The sequence below is a fragment of the Cetorhinus maximus genome, chromosome 9 (genome assembly GCF_964194155.1).
Source record: "Cetorhinus maximus chromosome 9, sCetMax3.hap1.1, whole genome shotgun sequence".
NCBI classification, from domain to species: Eukaryota; Metazoa; Chordata; class Chondrichthyes; order Lamniformes; family Cetorhinidae; genus Cetorhinus; species Cetorhinus maximus.
This window is the reverse complement of record NC_135887.1, coordinates 41231038-41249234: the sequence shown is the minus strand read 5'-3', so window position 1 is coordinate 41249234 and position 18197 is coordinate 41231038. Positions and strand designations below refer to the sequence as shown.

Sequence of the window (18197 nt, the reverse complement as noted above, 5' to 3'; positions counted from 1 at the left end):
TGAAAATTTAATCTGAAAGCTGGAAAGACAGAAGCAATATTTGTCACAGTGAAAGTAAATGGCAAACCTGTTAGAATGGAAGTGGACACAGGAGCTTCCACTACAGTAATTGGGGAACATACCTTCAGATATTTGAATAATGGTGATAGTTCCTCCAAAGGGAAGGGAGCCACTTTTAATTGAATTACACAGTGCCCACCCAGGAATTTCCTGAATGAAGACCATTGCATGCAGCTATTTATGGTGGCCAGGGATAGATGATGAAATAGAGAGTTTACTAAAGCACTGTGTGCAATGTTAGCAACTGCAAAAGTTGCCAGTGACAGCTCTGTTACACCCATGGGAGTAGCCAAGTAGACCCTGGATGGGGTTACACATTGACTACGTTGGACCTTTCCTGCGAACAATGTTTCTGCTCATTGTCAATGCCCATTCAAAATGGTTGGACATATATGAGCTGAAATCACCAACATCGGCTGCTACAATTGAGAAACTACGTCAGAGTTTTGCCATTCACTGACTATCAGAAGGAGTTGTTTCTGATAACAGCAATGCATTTACAAGTGCTGAGTTTCAACAGTTTATCAGCCTCAACGGTATCACTCATGTGAAAATTACACTGTACGACACTTCTGCAAATGGTCTGGCCGAAAGGGCGGTTCAAATGTTCAAGACAGGCATGGAAAAGCTAACTGGCGATTCCTTGGCAACCAAGCTAGCACACTTTCTTTTTCATTATAGCACTGCTCCTCACACAACAACAGGTGCCACACTTACAGTGTCATTGTTGAAACGCTGTCTCAGGATGAGATTGAGCTTAATAATGCTGAATTTAGAGGGGAAGGTGGAAAGGAGTCAGGGAAGCCAGAAAACTAGACATGACTGGCATAGTCACGAGTGGAAATTTACCGTGGAAGAGCCAGTATACGTAAGAAAGTTCAGGGAAGAACCAAAGTGGTTACCGGGTGAAATAAGTGAGGTGACTGGACCTCTATCTTACCGCATGGAGGTGGAAGATCAGATCATTCGTAAACATGTGGATCATTTAAGGAAGAGAGAGACAAATCACCAAGATTTGGTCCTACCAGCGATCATGACCGAGTCTGCGTTTCCTGTTGAGGATACTCAACCAGGACTTAAATGTCTGATGATCCTGTAAGAGTTGAGGATACAGAACTGCAATTGCCCACTGAAGCACCTGATGTTCAGGCAACTCTGGAAAAGGAGGTTCCTGACAAAGAATCTGAAGTTGTGGAGCTGAGACATTCCACACGTACCAGGAAACTACTTGAAACACTGAGCTTGAAAATTCCTTACCTAGTGTAAATATTATGTGGTCTTAAAAAATATGTATTACATGATCTATAGTAACCAATAGGAGAGTAGCGTGGGCTACCTCAGCAGTCAGTGTAGAGATGGGGTTGGAGTTGGAAGCACACGTGTAGTATTTTCAAATAAACTTTAAGTTTCTGCCCAAGAAGTGTCTGCAGATCAACTCCATCATTGATAGTACAACTCAGCCATCCTACAACAAGAGGTTAATCGTGCATGTTGATTCCTGCGCCAGTTTTCAGAAGCTATTGAAGTTTTCCCCACTTTTGTGTAGATGCACTATGTAAGAAGATAAACATTGACCATCACTAGGCATGGCAACTGTTAAAGGATCTGCTCTTAGCTTCCCCAATAGCAAGATGGACAAATGTGCCACCCTGGGTGGAGTTTCCATTTAATCTCAAGCCTTTACTGATTTAGTTCATCTCAACCGGGGATATGTTTTTGGGGTTCTATAACTGACCTCAATGCCCCAGTGCTAGAGAGGGGAAGGTTACCACCCTAAGTTATTAAGTGCTGAATAGAAACTGTGGATGTTTGTTGAGGTGAAAGGGAGCAGATTTGGCTCTGATGCCCCTCTTGTGGAATTGTCAGTCAACATTTGCTATCCAAGATCACATATGAATACTGGATACTTGCATGTGGTACTGGAGCACTGCCAGCAGGGTTGGAATGTTAACCCAGAAACAGTGAGTGCCTTCTGGAGAAAGTAGGAAGTCAACTTACTGTGCCAAACACTCTCCATCTTATCTACTGTTTCTCCAGTCTGCTGCTGAAATCTTCAGCCAGTCTCAACATTTTCAAAAAAAAATAAAAATAGCTGGAAAAACTCAGCAGGCCTGGCAGCATCTGCGGAGAGGAACACAGTCAACGTTTCGAGTAGGGCCAGTGATAGGTGGAGATAGCCAAAAGATGTCATAGACAAAAGGACAAAGAGGTGTTGAAGGTGGTGATATTATCTAAGGAGTGTGCTAATTAAAGGTAGAAAGCAGGACTGAAAACCCAATTCCCTTCCCTTACTGTCCATAATCGGTGTGTTTTTGAAAAGGAAGATGTGTGTGTTTCTTAACCCCTGAGCCTGTGGTCAATTTAAATAACAAGCAACAAGCTATTATGGGTTTAAATAAAGGATTATTTATTCATGCATTCACCCCAAAGATCTAATGCTATGGGACTTACTTAGCACTCATACACACACATGAGAAAAAACAGTTAAAGAGAATAATGCACTGTTACAAGTTGTAAACAAAAGAATAGTTTATAATTCACATGTTTAGCTTGTCTTAGGAAAAAAGTGTTTTCACTCCTGAAGGGTGGTATAGATGAATTCAGTAGCCAAAATCATATATCAGAGTTATTGCAGGATTCCTTCACAGTGGTGGATTTTCAGCAGGTCAGAAAGTTAGCTACCTCTTTCCAGGAGATCAAATTTCTGTTCTGGTGTACTTCGAAAAGAGCAAGCTGGGAGACCTCTCAAAGCTGCAGTTTCAAGTTTTAAGGCATAGATGCTGCTTTGTTGCTGATGTTTCTTGCCATTTGGTTTGCAGACTCACTGACTTCTCCCTGGTTTTTGGGTGGCCACATGATTAATACTTCTATTGTCTACCTGGAATGATTTGAAATTCAAGGCTATTGCTACATAATGGGGGATGAATGGCAGCCATTCACACCTACCTTTGATTCACTAGTTTCTGCAGCTGTCTTTTATTAAGCATCGAGCTTGGAGTCAGTGGGTCTAGGGGTCCTTAGACTTTGTGTTGTGGGTAAGTCCACAAACAAAAGAAGGTGTGAATTCCACATATGGGTTCATCTTGGTATATTCATTCAAAGGAGGCACTCCGCCCATGGTCATTCAATTAGGAACTTTCTGGATACTTGCGATACTTTGATTCTATGCAAAAATTGCAAAAGTCACCTGACCCTCGGAGCCATCTTAGCAGCCTTTTAATGCCCATTAAAAAAAAAGTCAGTTCCAGAAAATTCTATGCTGAATACAGTCCATGTTTAAATTTATAAATATGATATGCCTTTACTGGACATGATATATAGAACATTGGACGCACTTCCTCAACATTGATTTAACTTGTGGATGATTGTATCATTATCATAAAAGTCTCATGTAAATTAATTAAGGTTTCTTGGTTCAGTGCAGGCCCAATTAGCATTGATTTCTTTATCTCACTCACAAAAACTATGAAGGATATAAAGAAAGAACTTGCATTCATATCATGCCTTTCATAACCTCAGATTACCCAAAATACTTTACAGCCAATGAAGTATTGTTCAAATGTATTCGCTGTTGTAACATAGGAACAAAGGAAAATATCCTATACAGGTAATTGATCAAACCACACCCGGGGCAGAATTTTACACCTCGCAGGCGGGCGCACACCTGACCCGATTGAGCATAAAATAGCGCGAGAAGATGACGGGCGAGCGTCCCAACATCATCCCGCACACACACGACCTTCAGGTCGGTGGGCACGCGCGGGTCTTGGAGCAGCACCCGCCAGCAATTAAAAGGCCACTTAAAGCCATTAAAAACCCAATTTCTCCTGATTTTATGTTGCCCGTGGAGGCAAAACGGGCAGGCGGGCAGCCCACATTTTGCAAAGCCTCATCCAAGGGCAGGATAAAAAGGATCAGCAGCATTGCCATTGTGAGTAGTGAGGAGTTTTGGAGGTAGTTTGCTGCTGGTTGCTTATTGGTACTTGGCATCTTCATCTCTTTTTGGGGCTTCATTCCTAGCATTTCCAGGCTTCATTTCAGGCCTCTTTGGTGCCTCCAAGGCCCCCAGAGGATTCAGACCGTGTGGACCCTTCCAGACATCAGACAGCCTTCCCTTACCCTGGTAATGGGGATTGTGGTCTCTGCTGGTGGCACCTCCTCTGAAGAGGAAGAGAGGGGCAGAAGTGAGAGCAGGCCAAGTGTCCCAATGCAGCCTCCAGGGGAGCGACCTGTGAGAGGAGAGGCACAGGCACAAGGGCGCATGGCCAGCAGATAGTCCAAGGCAGAAGGGGCCGCAGAAGACGCCACTATCCCACTGCCAGGGTTTACAGGCGGCGATGCAGCTACCTCAATGTGTCCGAGGTGCAATGCCGAAGGAGGCTCCGCCTCTCCAGGGAAACTGTGACCTCCATTTGTCAGAGGATTGGGCCTGAGATCACCTCCAACTGTGTGAGTGTAAACCCCATGCCAGTGGCTCTGAAGGTCACAGTGGCCCTCAACTTCTATGCCTCCGGCTCTTTCCAGGGCTCAGTGGGGTATCTGTGTGGAGTCTCCCAATCAGCTGTCCACAGTTGCGTCAAGCTGGTGACAGAAGCTCTGTTCAGGTGGGTAATGACATTTATTCATTTCTGTATGGATGAGGCCAGCCAGGCTGAGTGAGCCAGAGGTTTTGCAGTGATTGCTGGGTTCCCCCACATCCAGGGTGCAATCGACTGCACACATGTGGCCATCAAGGCGCCAGCGGGTCAGCCGGGTGCCTTCGTCTACAGCAAGGGCTTCCACTCCATGAACCTGCAGATAGTGTGTGACCACAGGATGCAGATTCTGCAAGTCTGTGTAAGGTACCCTGGCAGCTCCCACGATGCTTATATCCTGAGACACTCCCAGGTGCCGAGGCTCTTCAGTGCTCCAGCCCGACTGGGTGGATGGCTGCTGGGCGACAAGGACTATCCCTTGAAAAGGTGGCTTATGACGGCTCACCACCACCCTAGAACAGAGGCAGAGCAGCGTTATAATAGGAGCCATGCCTCCACAAGGGCTGTGGTAGAGAGGACCATAGGTCTTCTGAAGATGCGCTTCTGATGCCTGGGCCAGACAGGGGGGGCACTACAATACCCCCCTGAATAGTGTCACTGAAAGTGGTTGCATGCTGTGCTCTCCACAATCTGGCACTGGCAAGGGGGGCCCACTCCAGAAAGAGGATCTTGACACAGCTGCACAGGCCACAGAGGATGAATCCAGTAGTGAGTCAGGTGAGGAGAACGCTGAGGGCATGGAGGCAGACCTCTGGATCCTTCAGGGAGGCAGGGATGCCTCGATCCAACCCTCCTTCAGCGAGGCTGCCAAAGATCTGCTCCCACCTCATGCCAGGGCTGCCGCCTCCATCCCGGATGTTTGAAATGACCCTTTCATTTGAACCCAAAGTCCACTCAATGCCTGTGCAATAAAGTTTAGAGCCAACCACATCCAGCATTACATACTGGCGTATCCTGCACCAAAGAAAATGTGAAGCATAATCAGGCTATTACGACAAAAACAAAATTTATGTGATTTTCACAATCAAAACAAATTAACGTTACTATCTCTGGTGTTCAGTTCCACACCAGTAAACATAAACAAAGCATTACAGAACAGAAGATCACCTGTGGCCAGTCCCTCTTGTGCTCATGATGCCTTAAACTTATGTTTCCGAGTGCTACATCTTGGTCCCCACCCCCCTCTCGCTGGCACTGGCATTGTTGACAGCTGCTGACTCTGCTGTCTGTTAACCTTGAAGACCTTGGCAGTCATCCTCTGGCCAGTGGAACCTGTGCTGGCCCCACCTGGGAGGGAGTGGCCAGCGCCACGGCTGGCATCTCCCAGTCCTCGCAACCTCATCAGTTGCCACATTCACTGGCGGAAGGTTGGAGGAGCTGCTGGCATCATCCAGAGAACCCTGAGAGGAGCCTAAAGAGATGACAAGCAGCTCGTGCGCCAACATGAGGTCGTTCTGGACCTCCCTGCTTGCCATTGATGGACGGGCACTTAGATGGGATATGGGGTGCCTTACCCACCTCCCACACTGGCACTGACCATCTGAGGTCATTGCCTGTGTGAGGGTTTGCAGGTCTGAGCATAACCCCAGGAACCCCTGATTCTGTCCCTGGAACTGCCTCTCCATGAGAGTCGCCACTCTCTCCGCATGGACTCCTCCTCATGGACTGACCTCATGGATCTCCGCCAGATCTTCCCACACATCCCACTAGACATCCAGCCTCTGCCGCCTAATGGACATCTCCAGAGGCTCATCATTTGCCTTCGACTGAGCATCGTCCTGATCTCCAATACTCCTCCGACTGCCGGCATCCTGGGCAGTCTCTGCCTCCACCCGACTCTAAAGAGAGTGTGAAGTGCCCTCACTGCTGTGCTTCGACATTCTAGTCGTCGATCTAACGCCCACCGAGGTGCTGGTATCTGCACTCTGGTACAGAGAGCGAGTGAGGCAGGTGCAGCTAAAGCCTGGCGATCCTGTGGCATCAGGGGTGGTTCTTTGGGGTCCTGTGAATGAGTGCCTGCTGGGGATTCTAAGGGAGAACAACAACATGTCATTAGTTACAGTCATCAAACTGTCACTGGTGAAACAATGGGGATCTGCATTATGGTGCCATCGTCTTTCAGTGTTCAATGGGGACTCCAGGCCTGAGGCTCCCATCAATGAAGAGACTACACAAGAATGTTTGCACAATCTGAGAGTCTCACCTCTGTGCATTGCACTTTACCTTTATCTGACACCCCAGCCTCTCCAGCTCCAAGGCATCCTGCTCAAATCTTGTAAGGATTAGGAAGTTTGGGGGTCCTCCGCCTGTCCGTGACCTTTTCAATGTTGTTATGGCTCCTCTTCTCCTAAAAGGACAGAGCAGCATTGATTAGTCCACTCTCTACCTGCAGCGCCATTGCAGCCTGGCCAACCCCACTTGAGGAACACCTCACAGGGCACATCCGAGTCGTGGCCCTCGAGCAGCAAGGCACTCAGCCCAAGCAGCCAGGGCTCACCCCCTTGGCCAGCTCCAGCCTCATTGACAGTTGACACTCAGACTCGAACACCCCTGAGCTCCAAGTGGGGACAGCCAGCCCTTAACACTTCACCACACTGATCCATGCCAACACTGTGCTCACCCTTCCCGAGCACAGCAGGTCTTTGAGCCTTTTGTGGCACTGCACCCATGTACGCTATACAACATTGTGGCTGCTGACCTCGGCTGCCACCTCCTCCCAAGCTTTTTTTGTCAGGTGTGGTGGCCTCCTCCTTCCATCTCTGGGGATGACAGCGTCCCTCCTGACAGCCGCCTCCTCCAAGAACACTGCGAGGTACTCGTCCGAAAACCAGGGGTGCTGAGTGCCCACCCGACCTGCGCCCCCCTCCTGGCGTTTCCAGCCGCAGTTGAGGCCATAGCTTCGGGCTTCAGCACGCAGAAGATATGTTCTTCCCAGCCTGTGCCCTTTTTAAACCACCCACCAGGTCACCATTGGACCCGACACCCGACAGGCCCCCCTGCCCCCGCCAGGCCCTTCCTGACCATTGGGAAGATGTGTTTCACGCTGGGCGGGCCTTAATTGGCCAGGCAGCGTGAAATGGCGGTGGTGGGCCGATCGTGGGCGGGGTCCTGTTTCCCGACCATTCCCGGGCCCTCTGATCGCGCGCACCCACCAAGGGTAAAATTCAGGCCCTGGAGTAACTCCCCCACTTGGTGCATGATATAGTGGCCTTGGAAAAGGTTCAGAAGAGAATGATTCCTAGATGTAGGTCCTCAGTTAGGCTCGAGGGCCTTGGTCTATTTACACCAGAATAGCATAGGCTTAGAGGTGATCTGGGTATGAAATAATCTAAGGGCTGGATAGCTTGCCTAATGACAGATTATTCCAGTTGAAGAATAAGTATTATCGAGGACACGGGAGAGAGCTCCGATGTATAGAGCTGAATGGGATACAGGGTAGAAAGGTCACCTGCCTTCAGTGTTGGGCAATGGCTGCTCTTCTGTGACTCAGCTGGAGGTGCATTTTTCAGGAACAATGAAGACGATTTACATTTGGTTGACTGTTACTTCATGCTGTAACTGGTGCAAAAGAAGACAGTCCATTCAGTGCCTCGGCTGCCTCTCAATTTTATGAGAATAATTGCTTGAAAATGAGTATGGAAGAAGGATCATGGAGAAATCAGAATTCTAGCTGTATAGGATATATATTATTCCATATGTGCTGTGCACGAGGAATGCTATAAAAATGCAAGTTATTACTATAAGCATGTCAAGAGGAGGTCAGTAGTGGAAAATGCCACTTGATCGAACGATTGTAGTGAATAGGCAGCCAGTAATACACCATGGCCAATCTTCCTTTCTATATAAGTCGATGGTAGATTGTAAAATTGGAGGCTAATTGACTCCTGCCCTTTCTGCACCAAAGTTGAATATCGCCCCTATAATATTCCTCGGAGCACCCTGTACCATTATAAGCAACAAACCAATGTAAGATACAGAGAAACCTGATATAGCATACATGCATAGGGGGTGTTGGCTTAATCTTGAATCGTTACCATTCTCAAATGTCTCACTTTACACCAACTTTTTTGTTGAAACAATTTTTGTATAACTTTAAAAATGCAGAGGGAAATTCTACAGTACCCAATTTGGGTATTTTAAAACAATCATAATGTTTTAAAAAGCCAATGATACAGTAGTTACTTGTCTCGACATGATAGCTTTTATAGCTGCAAATGTAACTTAGTTATCAGGTAACAAGATGTAATTCTTGAGGTAGAGAATGTAGCTATGTGAAGCTTTGTGGAGGACAGAAGTTTTGTTGCTTCAGTGTAAAATGTTCCATTGCTGCCCTCTAATGCCAAAACATGCACACTACAGAGATCGACTGTTAAGTTCTAGAAGTGATTGTACGTGTGATAATAAAATGTTAACTGAATGCAGCTCATGCTGTCTTAAGCACAATGGATTTTTTTTGTCTCTGTGTTGGATTTTTAACCTGCAAAATCAAAAATAGCATGCAAGGGTTCATTCCTAATTCTAAAGACTGAACAAAGTATCCTTGTCAGCAACAGCTAACAAAAGAGAGGAGTAAGTCTTTTCAGACATTTCAGTGGTTAATCATCCTGGGGAGGGGGGGTTGTTATTTACAATCCCAAACACGTTATCCTATTGTGATTTGCCCTGTTTTCCTATAGAAGTACCTCCTGATGTTGAAGATGTTTTTCCTATTCAATTCATACAGCACGGCATACGGACAGTCAAACTTCTGGGAACCCCCTGAGCGAACGCTGTAGGATACTTGGGGGTAGACTTTGATTCTTAGCCATTTCTGAGGCCTTTGAAAAATGGACAGGCTCTTCTGTCGTCGACAGCTGGAGGGCAGAGATTTTCATCTTACGGATTGAATTTAGCAGTTCTCAGAAGAACAAAGCAGGAGCATGTGTGAATTTTGCAGCTGGCAGGCAATGAGCTTATCTGTGTTTTAAAAGGCCAATACAACTTGGCCAAATAAAGCTAGAAAGCAGTCTACAGTTTTAGGGACCTTGTTTAGAAAGGAGATATTTACGTATGTTAAGTAATGTAGGGAAAAATACAGTTCATTGTTTTAGCTGTTCATCTACCTCATAAATATTTTTTTTTGGTTTGTATTGGTAAGAGTGTTTATCCGGTCCAGCTTTCATGTTACTCAGTGCCTGTCTGAGCCAAATCTGCCTTTAAGTCTCATTTGAATGGTAACAACAACATGCGGGTATCAAACGGGCATCCTAATGCAACTTGCTGAGCGAGCCCGGGCAACTCTAGACCCCTGGGCAGGGAGATAAGCCAAGAGAGAAGAGCCCAGCCTGGCAGCAGCACTCAATGTTGAAAAGGGGCTGTAGCTTGTTTTTTGAACAGTCTCCAATGGCCCCTTTAAGGACAACGGATTCAACCATTCAAGACCTGGTGCAACCAGGTGGAGCAAGTTCAATCCAATTATACTGGAATCTTGCATCGGGGATCCTACAACCAGCAGAGATTCCCCATTTCCCTTGTCAAGAGGCTTGTTTCAGGTGAGCAAGCCCACACGAATATGGCATAATTATGCCCAGGGCATCAATATGGGCAACGAGGTACAAAACCGATTTTCAACTCCTGACCACCTGTTTTTCAGATGCAAATAAATGGTTGTGATTTAACCCCATAGGTTTATTTCAGCATGAATGAGCAAGGTTGGGTCAGTGATGGTTATCATCTTGTAGCATTGTAATCTTATGAACCAGAAAGGAAGGATTAGAAGAGTGTTTTATTTATCTCAATCAAATGCTTTCCTCTCTCGAATGGATTGAACCCTTGCTAAGACATTATTGCACAGGCGCTGGGCTATCTCCAATATTTTGGCTTTGACTGTAAGTCATATGTGAACCTTGACAGTGAGTACTGGAAGACCATTCAACATTGAGTTATCACAGCCAAGCCCAATTCTTTCTTTAACCAACATGTGCAATTCCAACGGTGGTCATTGAACAGCTTAAGTTGAGGACAGTTGCCATGTTGCTGTATTCTGGCCCTGGTGTGTTCGATTCACCTGACTTTCCGGCTTTATTGGCTCAGCAAACCACAGGGGTGCCTCACTGAGCAGTGGGGGAGTTTTGTGTTTTAGGTAGCTAGTGAAAATGAAGTGGACATTGCTAATAAACAATAGTTATATTGCAGCCTCCTTTTTCCAATGAAATTAGCAGTTGTTATGTATTTCCTTTTTCAGCTTGTGAGATATACGACAGATAGATACCTGTACCTCGGATCCCTGGGGTCTACTGTTCTGCTGCCAGATACACGCTGCCTGGTGGACAATAAGAAAAGCCGATTTCCTCAGCTTCTAGATTGTGAAAAAGTGAAAAATGTCTACCAGAAGTCCTGGCGTTTTGTGCAGGTTAGTGGTTAGGTCGAAGCACCCCTGTGTTGGGATTTTCTCCCTCAATAGCAGAAACATTGCAAAAATATAAACCTCATAACGAGCGTCTTCTGTCCTTTCAGAAGAGGAGCTAACATGACAGGGGCTAATTTTCTAAATGTTTGCATCTAAATGTGGAACTGCACCTGAGGTTGTGCATCGGCAAAAATCCCACCATGGGCACTGATGGGCCTGTTGGGCGGGCGGTGCGGGAGCGAGTGCAGGTGGGTGAGGGCCTCATCACCACCCACACCGCCATTTTACACGGGCGAGCCAATTAAGGCCCGCCCAGCGTGAATCGCGGCTCCCAAGGACAGCGGGAGTGGGTGGACAGCGGTGGGACTGCACTGACTGTCGGGTCCAATGGCGACCCAGCGGCCTGTTTTAAAAAGCTGCTGCAGCCTTTCAAAGGCTGTGAATCCTGGTCAGTGGAAGGGCTCACCACAGCGCTGCTGGTGAACAGGCCAGGCAGGAGGGTAGGGCAGGGGGGCACTGTGCCCCTCGTTTTTCAGTTGATCGCCTTGCTGCCCTCCTGGAGGAGGTGGCCACACGGTGGGAGGTCCTGGTACCCCAGGACAGGAGGAGGAGGCCCCCCCACATGACCAAACGTGCCTGGGAGGAGGTGGCGGAGGTGGTGAGCTCCTGCGACGTGGTGCGGTGCATCTGGGTCCAGTATCGCAAGCGCTTCAACGACCTGTTGCACTCAGGAAGGGTGAGTACCATGTTGGCATTGGTCACTTATCCCAGCAGGTAGACTTTCCCCCCTGGTGCCCACCCCCCACCCCCGCCAAGTCTGAGTGTAGTGACTGCATTGAATCATTGACAGCGTGTGTCCTTTGCTGGGTGGGCCAGCAGATATTGTCCATGCCGAGGTCACCCTGAGAGGGTGGTGAAGAGATGGGTTCTGCCCCCGCAGCATGTGGTACACTGAGACCTATATTACTGTTTTGGGGGCAACCTGGAGGATCTGCACCTCGGCGCAGTGCTGGAACTCCAGGACATGTCAAAGTCAGGGTGATGACATGCTGGGATGGGAGCTTCAAGGTGGTGTGGCACCGATTGTTCTGCTGTCCTCTGCACTCCACGTGCTTGTGCCTCCTTGTTATGGAAGGTTAGACTATGTAGTGCCTAATGAGATGTAGGCAGCATTTGGCCAAGCAGGTGGGGGTGGGAGGAACAGGCCTAGCATCTCTGCGTGAGTGTTTGGCAGCAGTGGGGTGAGGAGGCACTGGAGCCCTGCAATGTCCCACTCTGGTTGGGGTGGGCCGTCTGCGAAGAGAGTCCAGGTACAATTAGCACTAATCAATGCTCTTCCCTCCTTTTCAGGAGAAGAATGCACATAATGCAGCCGAGTGGGTGAGGATTGGCGGAGGGCTGGCACAGTTGGCAATTCTCAGCCGCTTCGAGCAGGAGGCCTTCGATCTGGAGAGGCGCCATGTGCCCAGGTCCACCGGTGTTGCTGAGGCTGGGGTGCCACGGGCAGGTATGTTTGCCCAGCAGTGAGGCCACCATTGTTCTCCCAGCAGCCATGGCAGTGCTGAATGTTCAGTGATTGAAGTTTGCAACATGGCTTGACCATTGCTTATGGAAGGATGAGCGCGTAATGATCCGGGGGACAGGGATACACATTGACATTGTCTCCACGTTAACTGATCCAATGTCCTTGTTCTTCCTTTCAGCATCAGCGGAGCAGGGCTGGGAGGAGGAGCAGCAGAGGCCCCCTCTCACACCTGAGAGCCCTGAAGTCTCACCAGCGTCACACCATCTCTGCCAGGCAGGCACCAGCGCAGACACTAGCACCTCGGTGGGAATTAGAACATCGGCTAGTGTCCCGAGGCACAGCTGTGAGGGTACTTCACAGTCACTGGAGGAGCTGGTAGAGGCAAAGTGCCCGTGGTGCCAGCAGTCAGAGGATTGCAGGGGACAAGGCACATGCTCAATCTGTGCCTGATGATGTGCCTCTGGAGTTGTCCACAATGCAGGAAACGCGGCTGGGTGTGCAGGAGCATCTGGTGGAGATACATGAGGCAATGCTTGGCTTGGTGTCCATGGTGGAGGAGTCTACGTGGACTATTGCCGAAACAATGAGCCACATGTCTGAGCGCCATGCGTCCTCCACGGAGAGAGTGGTGACTCTCGTGGAGAGGCTCCTCCAGGAGAACCATTAGGGCTTCCTGGGGATGCGCTTGGACCAGCAAGCCCTCACATCGGCATTGACCTCAGCTGGTCAGTGCCAGTGTGAGAGATGGTCTGTGCACCAAGTTTCCAGCTCGGTGCCCATCCATTCACGGTGAGCAGGGAGGTCCGAAGCAACCTCATATCAGCGCAGCAGCTGCCTGTTGTCTCTGTGGGCACCTCTCAGGGCGCTCCGGATGAGGGCGGCAGCTCCTCTGCCCCTCTGCCAGTGACTGTTGCATCCGGTGAGGCTGTGACGCCTGGGGAGATGCCAGCTGTGGAACTGGCAGCTCCCTCCCAGGCGGGGCCAGCACAGGCTCCACGGGCCAAAGGATGACCGCCAAGGTCATCGAGGCCAACAGGACAGCAGAGTCAGCAGCTGTCTCAGATGCCACTCCCAGCGAGGGGTCAGCACCAAGACATAGCACCCGAAAATGTTAACGTAAGGCACCTTAGGCACGCCACGGGTTTATCACTGGTGCTTTTGTGTTGGCCCGCAATGAGATCTTTATGAGTTGGTGTGATTTTTTAACACCTTTTTCATTTTGTTTTCTTAAGTTTCTTTGGTTGCAATATTAAATTCAGACATGTCATCATGGCTGAGGTTGCCTCTTTTCTTCTGCAGGTGGATGGTTTTGAATAATGTTATGAGTGACTTGTGGGACATTCAGCTTTATTAACAAGGCCCTTAGTCAATGTTCCTAACCAGGCGGATTTGCACTTAGGTATCGAGTATGGTGCCTGCAGCCCAGGCTTGTTCTGGAGGCCCATATGTGGTGTTCTAGCTGAAGGTTTGTTGGGTTAAAGCCTCCCGGGTGTCCCTGCCTCCCTGGAGTATGCCCGGGTCAGCGTCTACCCCCTCAGCATTTCCCTGTGCAAGCTCATCTCCCTCATAACTGCAGAGATCTTAAGTGAAATGAGTTAAAATCTATGTTGTTGGGGGCATGATTGCAGGATATAAAAAGAAATGTTTAAGTTAACTCTAATTTACAGTCTCAGACAACTAGAAGGACAGATAGGGTATTAATAATTGCAAACCTTTCAGGTGAGGGCAGCATCCACTCCGAAGGTTGAGATCAGTTGGGTAGAAGTTATTATTAATTTTTTTAAAATTGGAGTTAATGTAACTGTCAACTAAGCTCACCTTTTGTCTCCTCAGAATGGATCAATCCTTAACCTGGAAACTGGCCGTTGTTTGGAGGTGGAAAATAGCAAAAAAACTGACTTTGGAATGGAGCTGATTTTACAGCAATGCTCAGGACAAAAATGGACAATTAAAAATGTCTTAAAGCAAACAATCTAGTCATGAACCAGGATGATCCAAAGGAAGCTGGATTTCTTTGGACTGCAGTAGACTAGAAACTTTAAAATATTGTTGATATAGACTTGGAAATGGGAACAGCCTCAAGTCTCCAACATGATTCGGGTAATTATTGCAAATCCAAACTGGATTATGTCTTCAGGCCAGGATTTTAATTTTATTTTTATTTTGTGATTTAAAAAAAAAGATATAATTTTATTGAACGTTATATATTATCAAATGAAGAAGGTCGGTTCGAAAAAATCTGTACAATAAATTAAAATATTCTCTGTGTTTAAAAATTGAATAGTGCACACTGTAAGGTGCTTTGGTCAAAGCTAACCATTGATACATGGAGCTAAATGAAACAAGCACTGCTATCATTTGCCGTTTTTGTTTCATTTTGGGTTTCATGCTGATTCTCAGCCTTTGAAGGTTGTGTGCTCTGAGCTTGACCATTGTCATCCCGATGTGCATGAATCCATAAGTGCTAAACTGCCTTCGCATTGACGCTAGTTAGTCATCAAGTACTCGTACAATATACATCAACTAGAAATGCCGTAAGGAGTTTTGAATGGAAATACAGCATTGATGCATTACAAGTTGATCTGCAATTGGGGTTACAATACTTTGCTGGATCAATGCAAGGGTAGAGAGTCCTGCACTGTATCCAGCTGTGCTAAACCTGCTCTCAAAGTTCTCACTGTTTTACAGCACCATTATTTCTCACCTTGATAAACACATATGGACTTAAAACGAAACAAATAATAAAACCTGTCAAATCTCATCATTGGATACCATGGATCCTCTTATTACTAGAATCACTTTGCAAGGGGGAAAAAGGTAAGGATGGAAAAATAAATAGAGTTGAAATGGAATCCTGTGTGGTATAGATCAGAAGGGACATTGCATACAATAGGATGGACTACGTCAGCAGCAAACTAGGGCTTGATACAAATTTCTAAATAGCATTGTCAGGCATTTCCTTGTATCAATATTGCATTTACTGTCTGTGTGTGTTGTAAAAGTGAAATAAAGATGTGGCAGAGCCACTAAAAGATACTAAACAGTTGGAAAGGATTAACTCAAAAGTCCTGAAATGTTTGCAAAGCACCAGTACAAATATAAATCTGCTCACAGGACAGCACACCTCACTGACACCAAGGTTTTGTATGGAAATGTGTTATTGGGGTGGTTTTCCTCTGCATTACACTCCACATCCACTTATTCCCAGGGCCTGATGCAGAGTAGGGCAGAACATGTTGCTTGTGGCTTCCACCTCATTTGCACTTCACACACATAGTACAGTCAAAGCCAGAGTCAATACACCCAAATTCCAATTCAAATTAAATTTAAAAGAAGTTCAAGTGACGTTCTTAACAGGTGGAGTGGCTTAAATCTTTATGGAGTGCTGGCCCTCAGGTCTGCTGCTGGGAGAAGGGTTTCCAGCCCTCCCGGAAAGACCAGGGCCAGAATCTTCGGGTCAGCAAGCGAGGACGGGGCCCGCTCACCGATGCATAAAATGACGCACAACGTCCCGACATCACCGCGCGTCATTCAGGTCTTGAGTTTGACGGGCACGCACCAGAGTCGGCTGTGTGCCCCCCGAACTGTCAAAGGCCTATTAAGACCATTTAAACAGCAATTAAAATAATTAACTGAGCTGCTCGTCCAACACATTTATCATGAAACCTCATCCACAAGCGGGATGAGGTTTCATGAAGGTTTTTAAACTTTAATAAAAATTTTCAAAAAAATTCATAGAGATGTCCGAGCTCATGTGACACATGTCTTAAATTTTTTTTTTCCCTTTATTTAAATTTTTACATATCATACTGATCTCCCTGAGGCAGCTCTGTGCCTCAGGGAGATTTCTGTGCTCTTTCACGAAAGAACGCAGGCCCCGTCTCAGCCTACTCTCCCCGCCCACACAGGGAGCGCTCAGCGCTTCCGGGTGCGCGTCACGCTGGGCGGGCCTTAATTGGCTCACCCACATAAAATGGCGGCGCACGGTCGATCGTGGGTGGCGATCAGCTGCGCGTCCACCCACTCCCACTCCCGCTCAACCTCCCCGACGGGGAGAGAATTCCCCACCAGGAGTCTCTTGGGATCGGCTTTAATATCCTGGTGGCCAAAGAAAGCCCTCTGGGAAATTTTAAACCGCAACATCAGTGGCAAGGAGAGCAGGCACATCGACCAGACTTGCCAAGGCAGAGTTTTTCCTCTCATCTGTGTTTGTTTGGCCTGAGTCACCATTAATGCAGGTAGCTGACACTGCGTGTGTGGGGTCTGTGACTGCGCCTTCACTGCTTGCCAAACGTTCCGACACTCTAGCTGGCTGCTGATTGGACACTTCTGAGTGGTGAGTGCAAGATTGTAGTGCTGTGGCTATGACTGGTTACAGCAGCTCAGGCCCAGGACTTTTAAATGATCCAGGAGCAGCAGGAGCTGGAGCTGGGAGTTTGCAGGTAGAATTATTCTTTACCCAGGACAGTCCAAAAGCAGGGGAGGGGGCTTATGATCAGAATAATGTGCACTCCCTGTGTTAACCTTTTTAGGCAGGGAGATATTTCAGACAGAGGTGATTCCCTAGGGATGTGTTGGTATTTTCAAGCGTTCCCAGACCTGCTAGCTCCCACCATGCTGCTGGCTTTCACTTCCGCTGACGTCTCCCAGAATAAGCCCAGCCAGAGTTGGCAACCCTAGCTTGTAGGCAACCTTATTTCTCTGGCAATGTTTCGGCCATGGTAGGAAGCCCACCTGCCAACTCGAAAATTCCAGTCAGCGTGGGAAAGGAACCTTAATAGGCAGCTTAGTAAACCCTATTGAGACTTTGTAGCAGGGGTCACCATCGACCAGAAACAGAACTGGGCTAGCCATATAAATACTGTGGCTACAAGAGCAGGTCAGAGGCTAGTAGGAATCATGCGACGAGTAACTCAACTCCTGACTCCCCAGACCCTGTCCACCATCTACAAGGCACAAGTCAGGAGTGTGATGGAATACTCCCCACTTCCCTGGATGAGTGCAGCTCCCACAACAGTCAAGAAGCTTGACACCATCCAGGACAAAGCAGCCCACTTGATTAGCACCACATCCACAAACATTCACTCCCTCCACCACCAACACACAGTAGCAGTAGTGTGTACCATCTACAAGGTGCACTGCAGGAATTCACCAAGGCTCCTTAGACAGCACCTTCCAAACCCACGACCACTACCATCTAGAAGGACAAGGGCAGCAGATAGATGGGAACACCATCATCTAGAGGTTCCCATCCAAGTCAGTCACCAACCTGAGTTGGAAATATATCGCCGTTCCTTCGCCATTGCTGGGTCAAAATCCTGAAACTCCCTCCCTAGCAGCACTGTGGGTGTACCTACACCACATGGACTGCAGCAATTCAAGAAGGCAGCTCACCACCACCTTCTCAAGGGCAACTAAGGATGGGCAATAAATGCTGGCCCAGCCAGCGAAGCCCACATCCAGTGAATGAATAAAAAAAACCCTATTGGCTAGTCACTACTTGCAGACAGCTGGCCATTTTGCACCTGATCTGACCTCCTCAAAAATAGCTGGGATTCAGGACCGTGTCGGCCAGAGTTAGGAAATGTTGGGCCTGCCAGCCTCTGTTTCTCAGCCAAAATCCCGCCCATGTGTTGCAGATTTCTAGGTGGGTCTCACAATGACTTCCAACAAGTGCTCATGCTGGAAA

General features: G+C 47.7%; 1 protein-coding gene across 2 annotated transcripts in view; it reads left to right on the top strand.

Annotated features, from left to right (window-relative positions):
- The window catches only part of LOC144684600 (polypeptide N-acetylgalactosaminyltransferase 17-like), a 500196-nt gene extending 484647 nt beyond the window's left edge, over window positions 1-15549 (top strand). For both annotated transcript variants that reach the window (XM_078548594.1, XM_078548595.1), the window contains 2 exons: window positions 10819-10986; window positions 14342-15549. In XM_078548594.1, the coding sequence (XP_078404720.1) occupies window positions 10819-10986; window positions 14342-14485 (312 nt within the window). In that variant the 3' untranslated portion in view covers window positions 14486-15549. The remainder of the gene's footprint in view (window positions 1-10818; window positions 10987-14341) is intronic.
- The last annotated feature ends 2648 nt before the right edge of the window (window positions 15550-18197 follow it).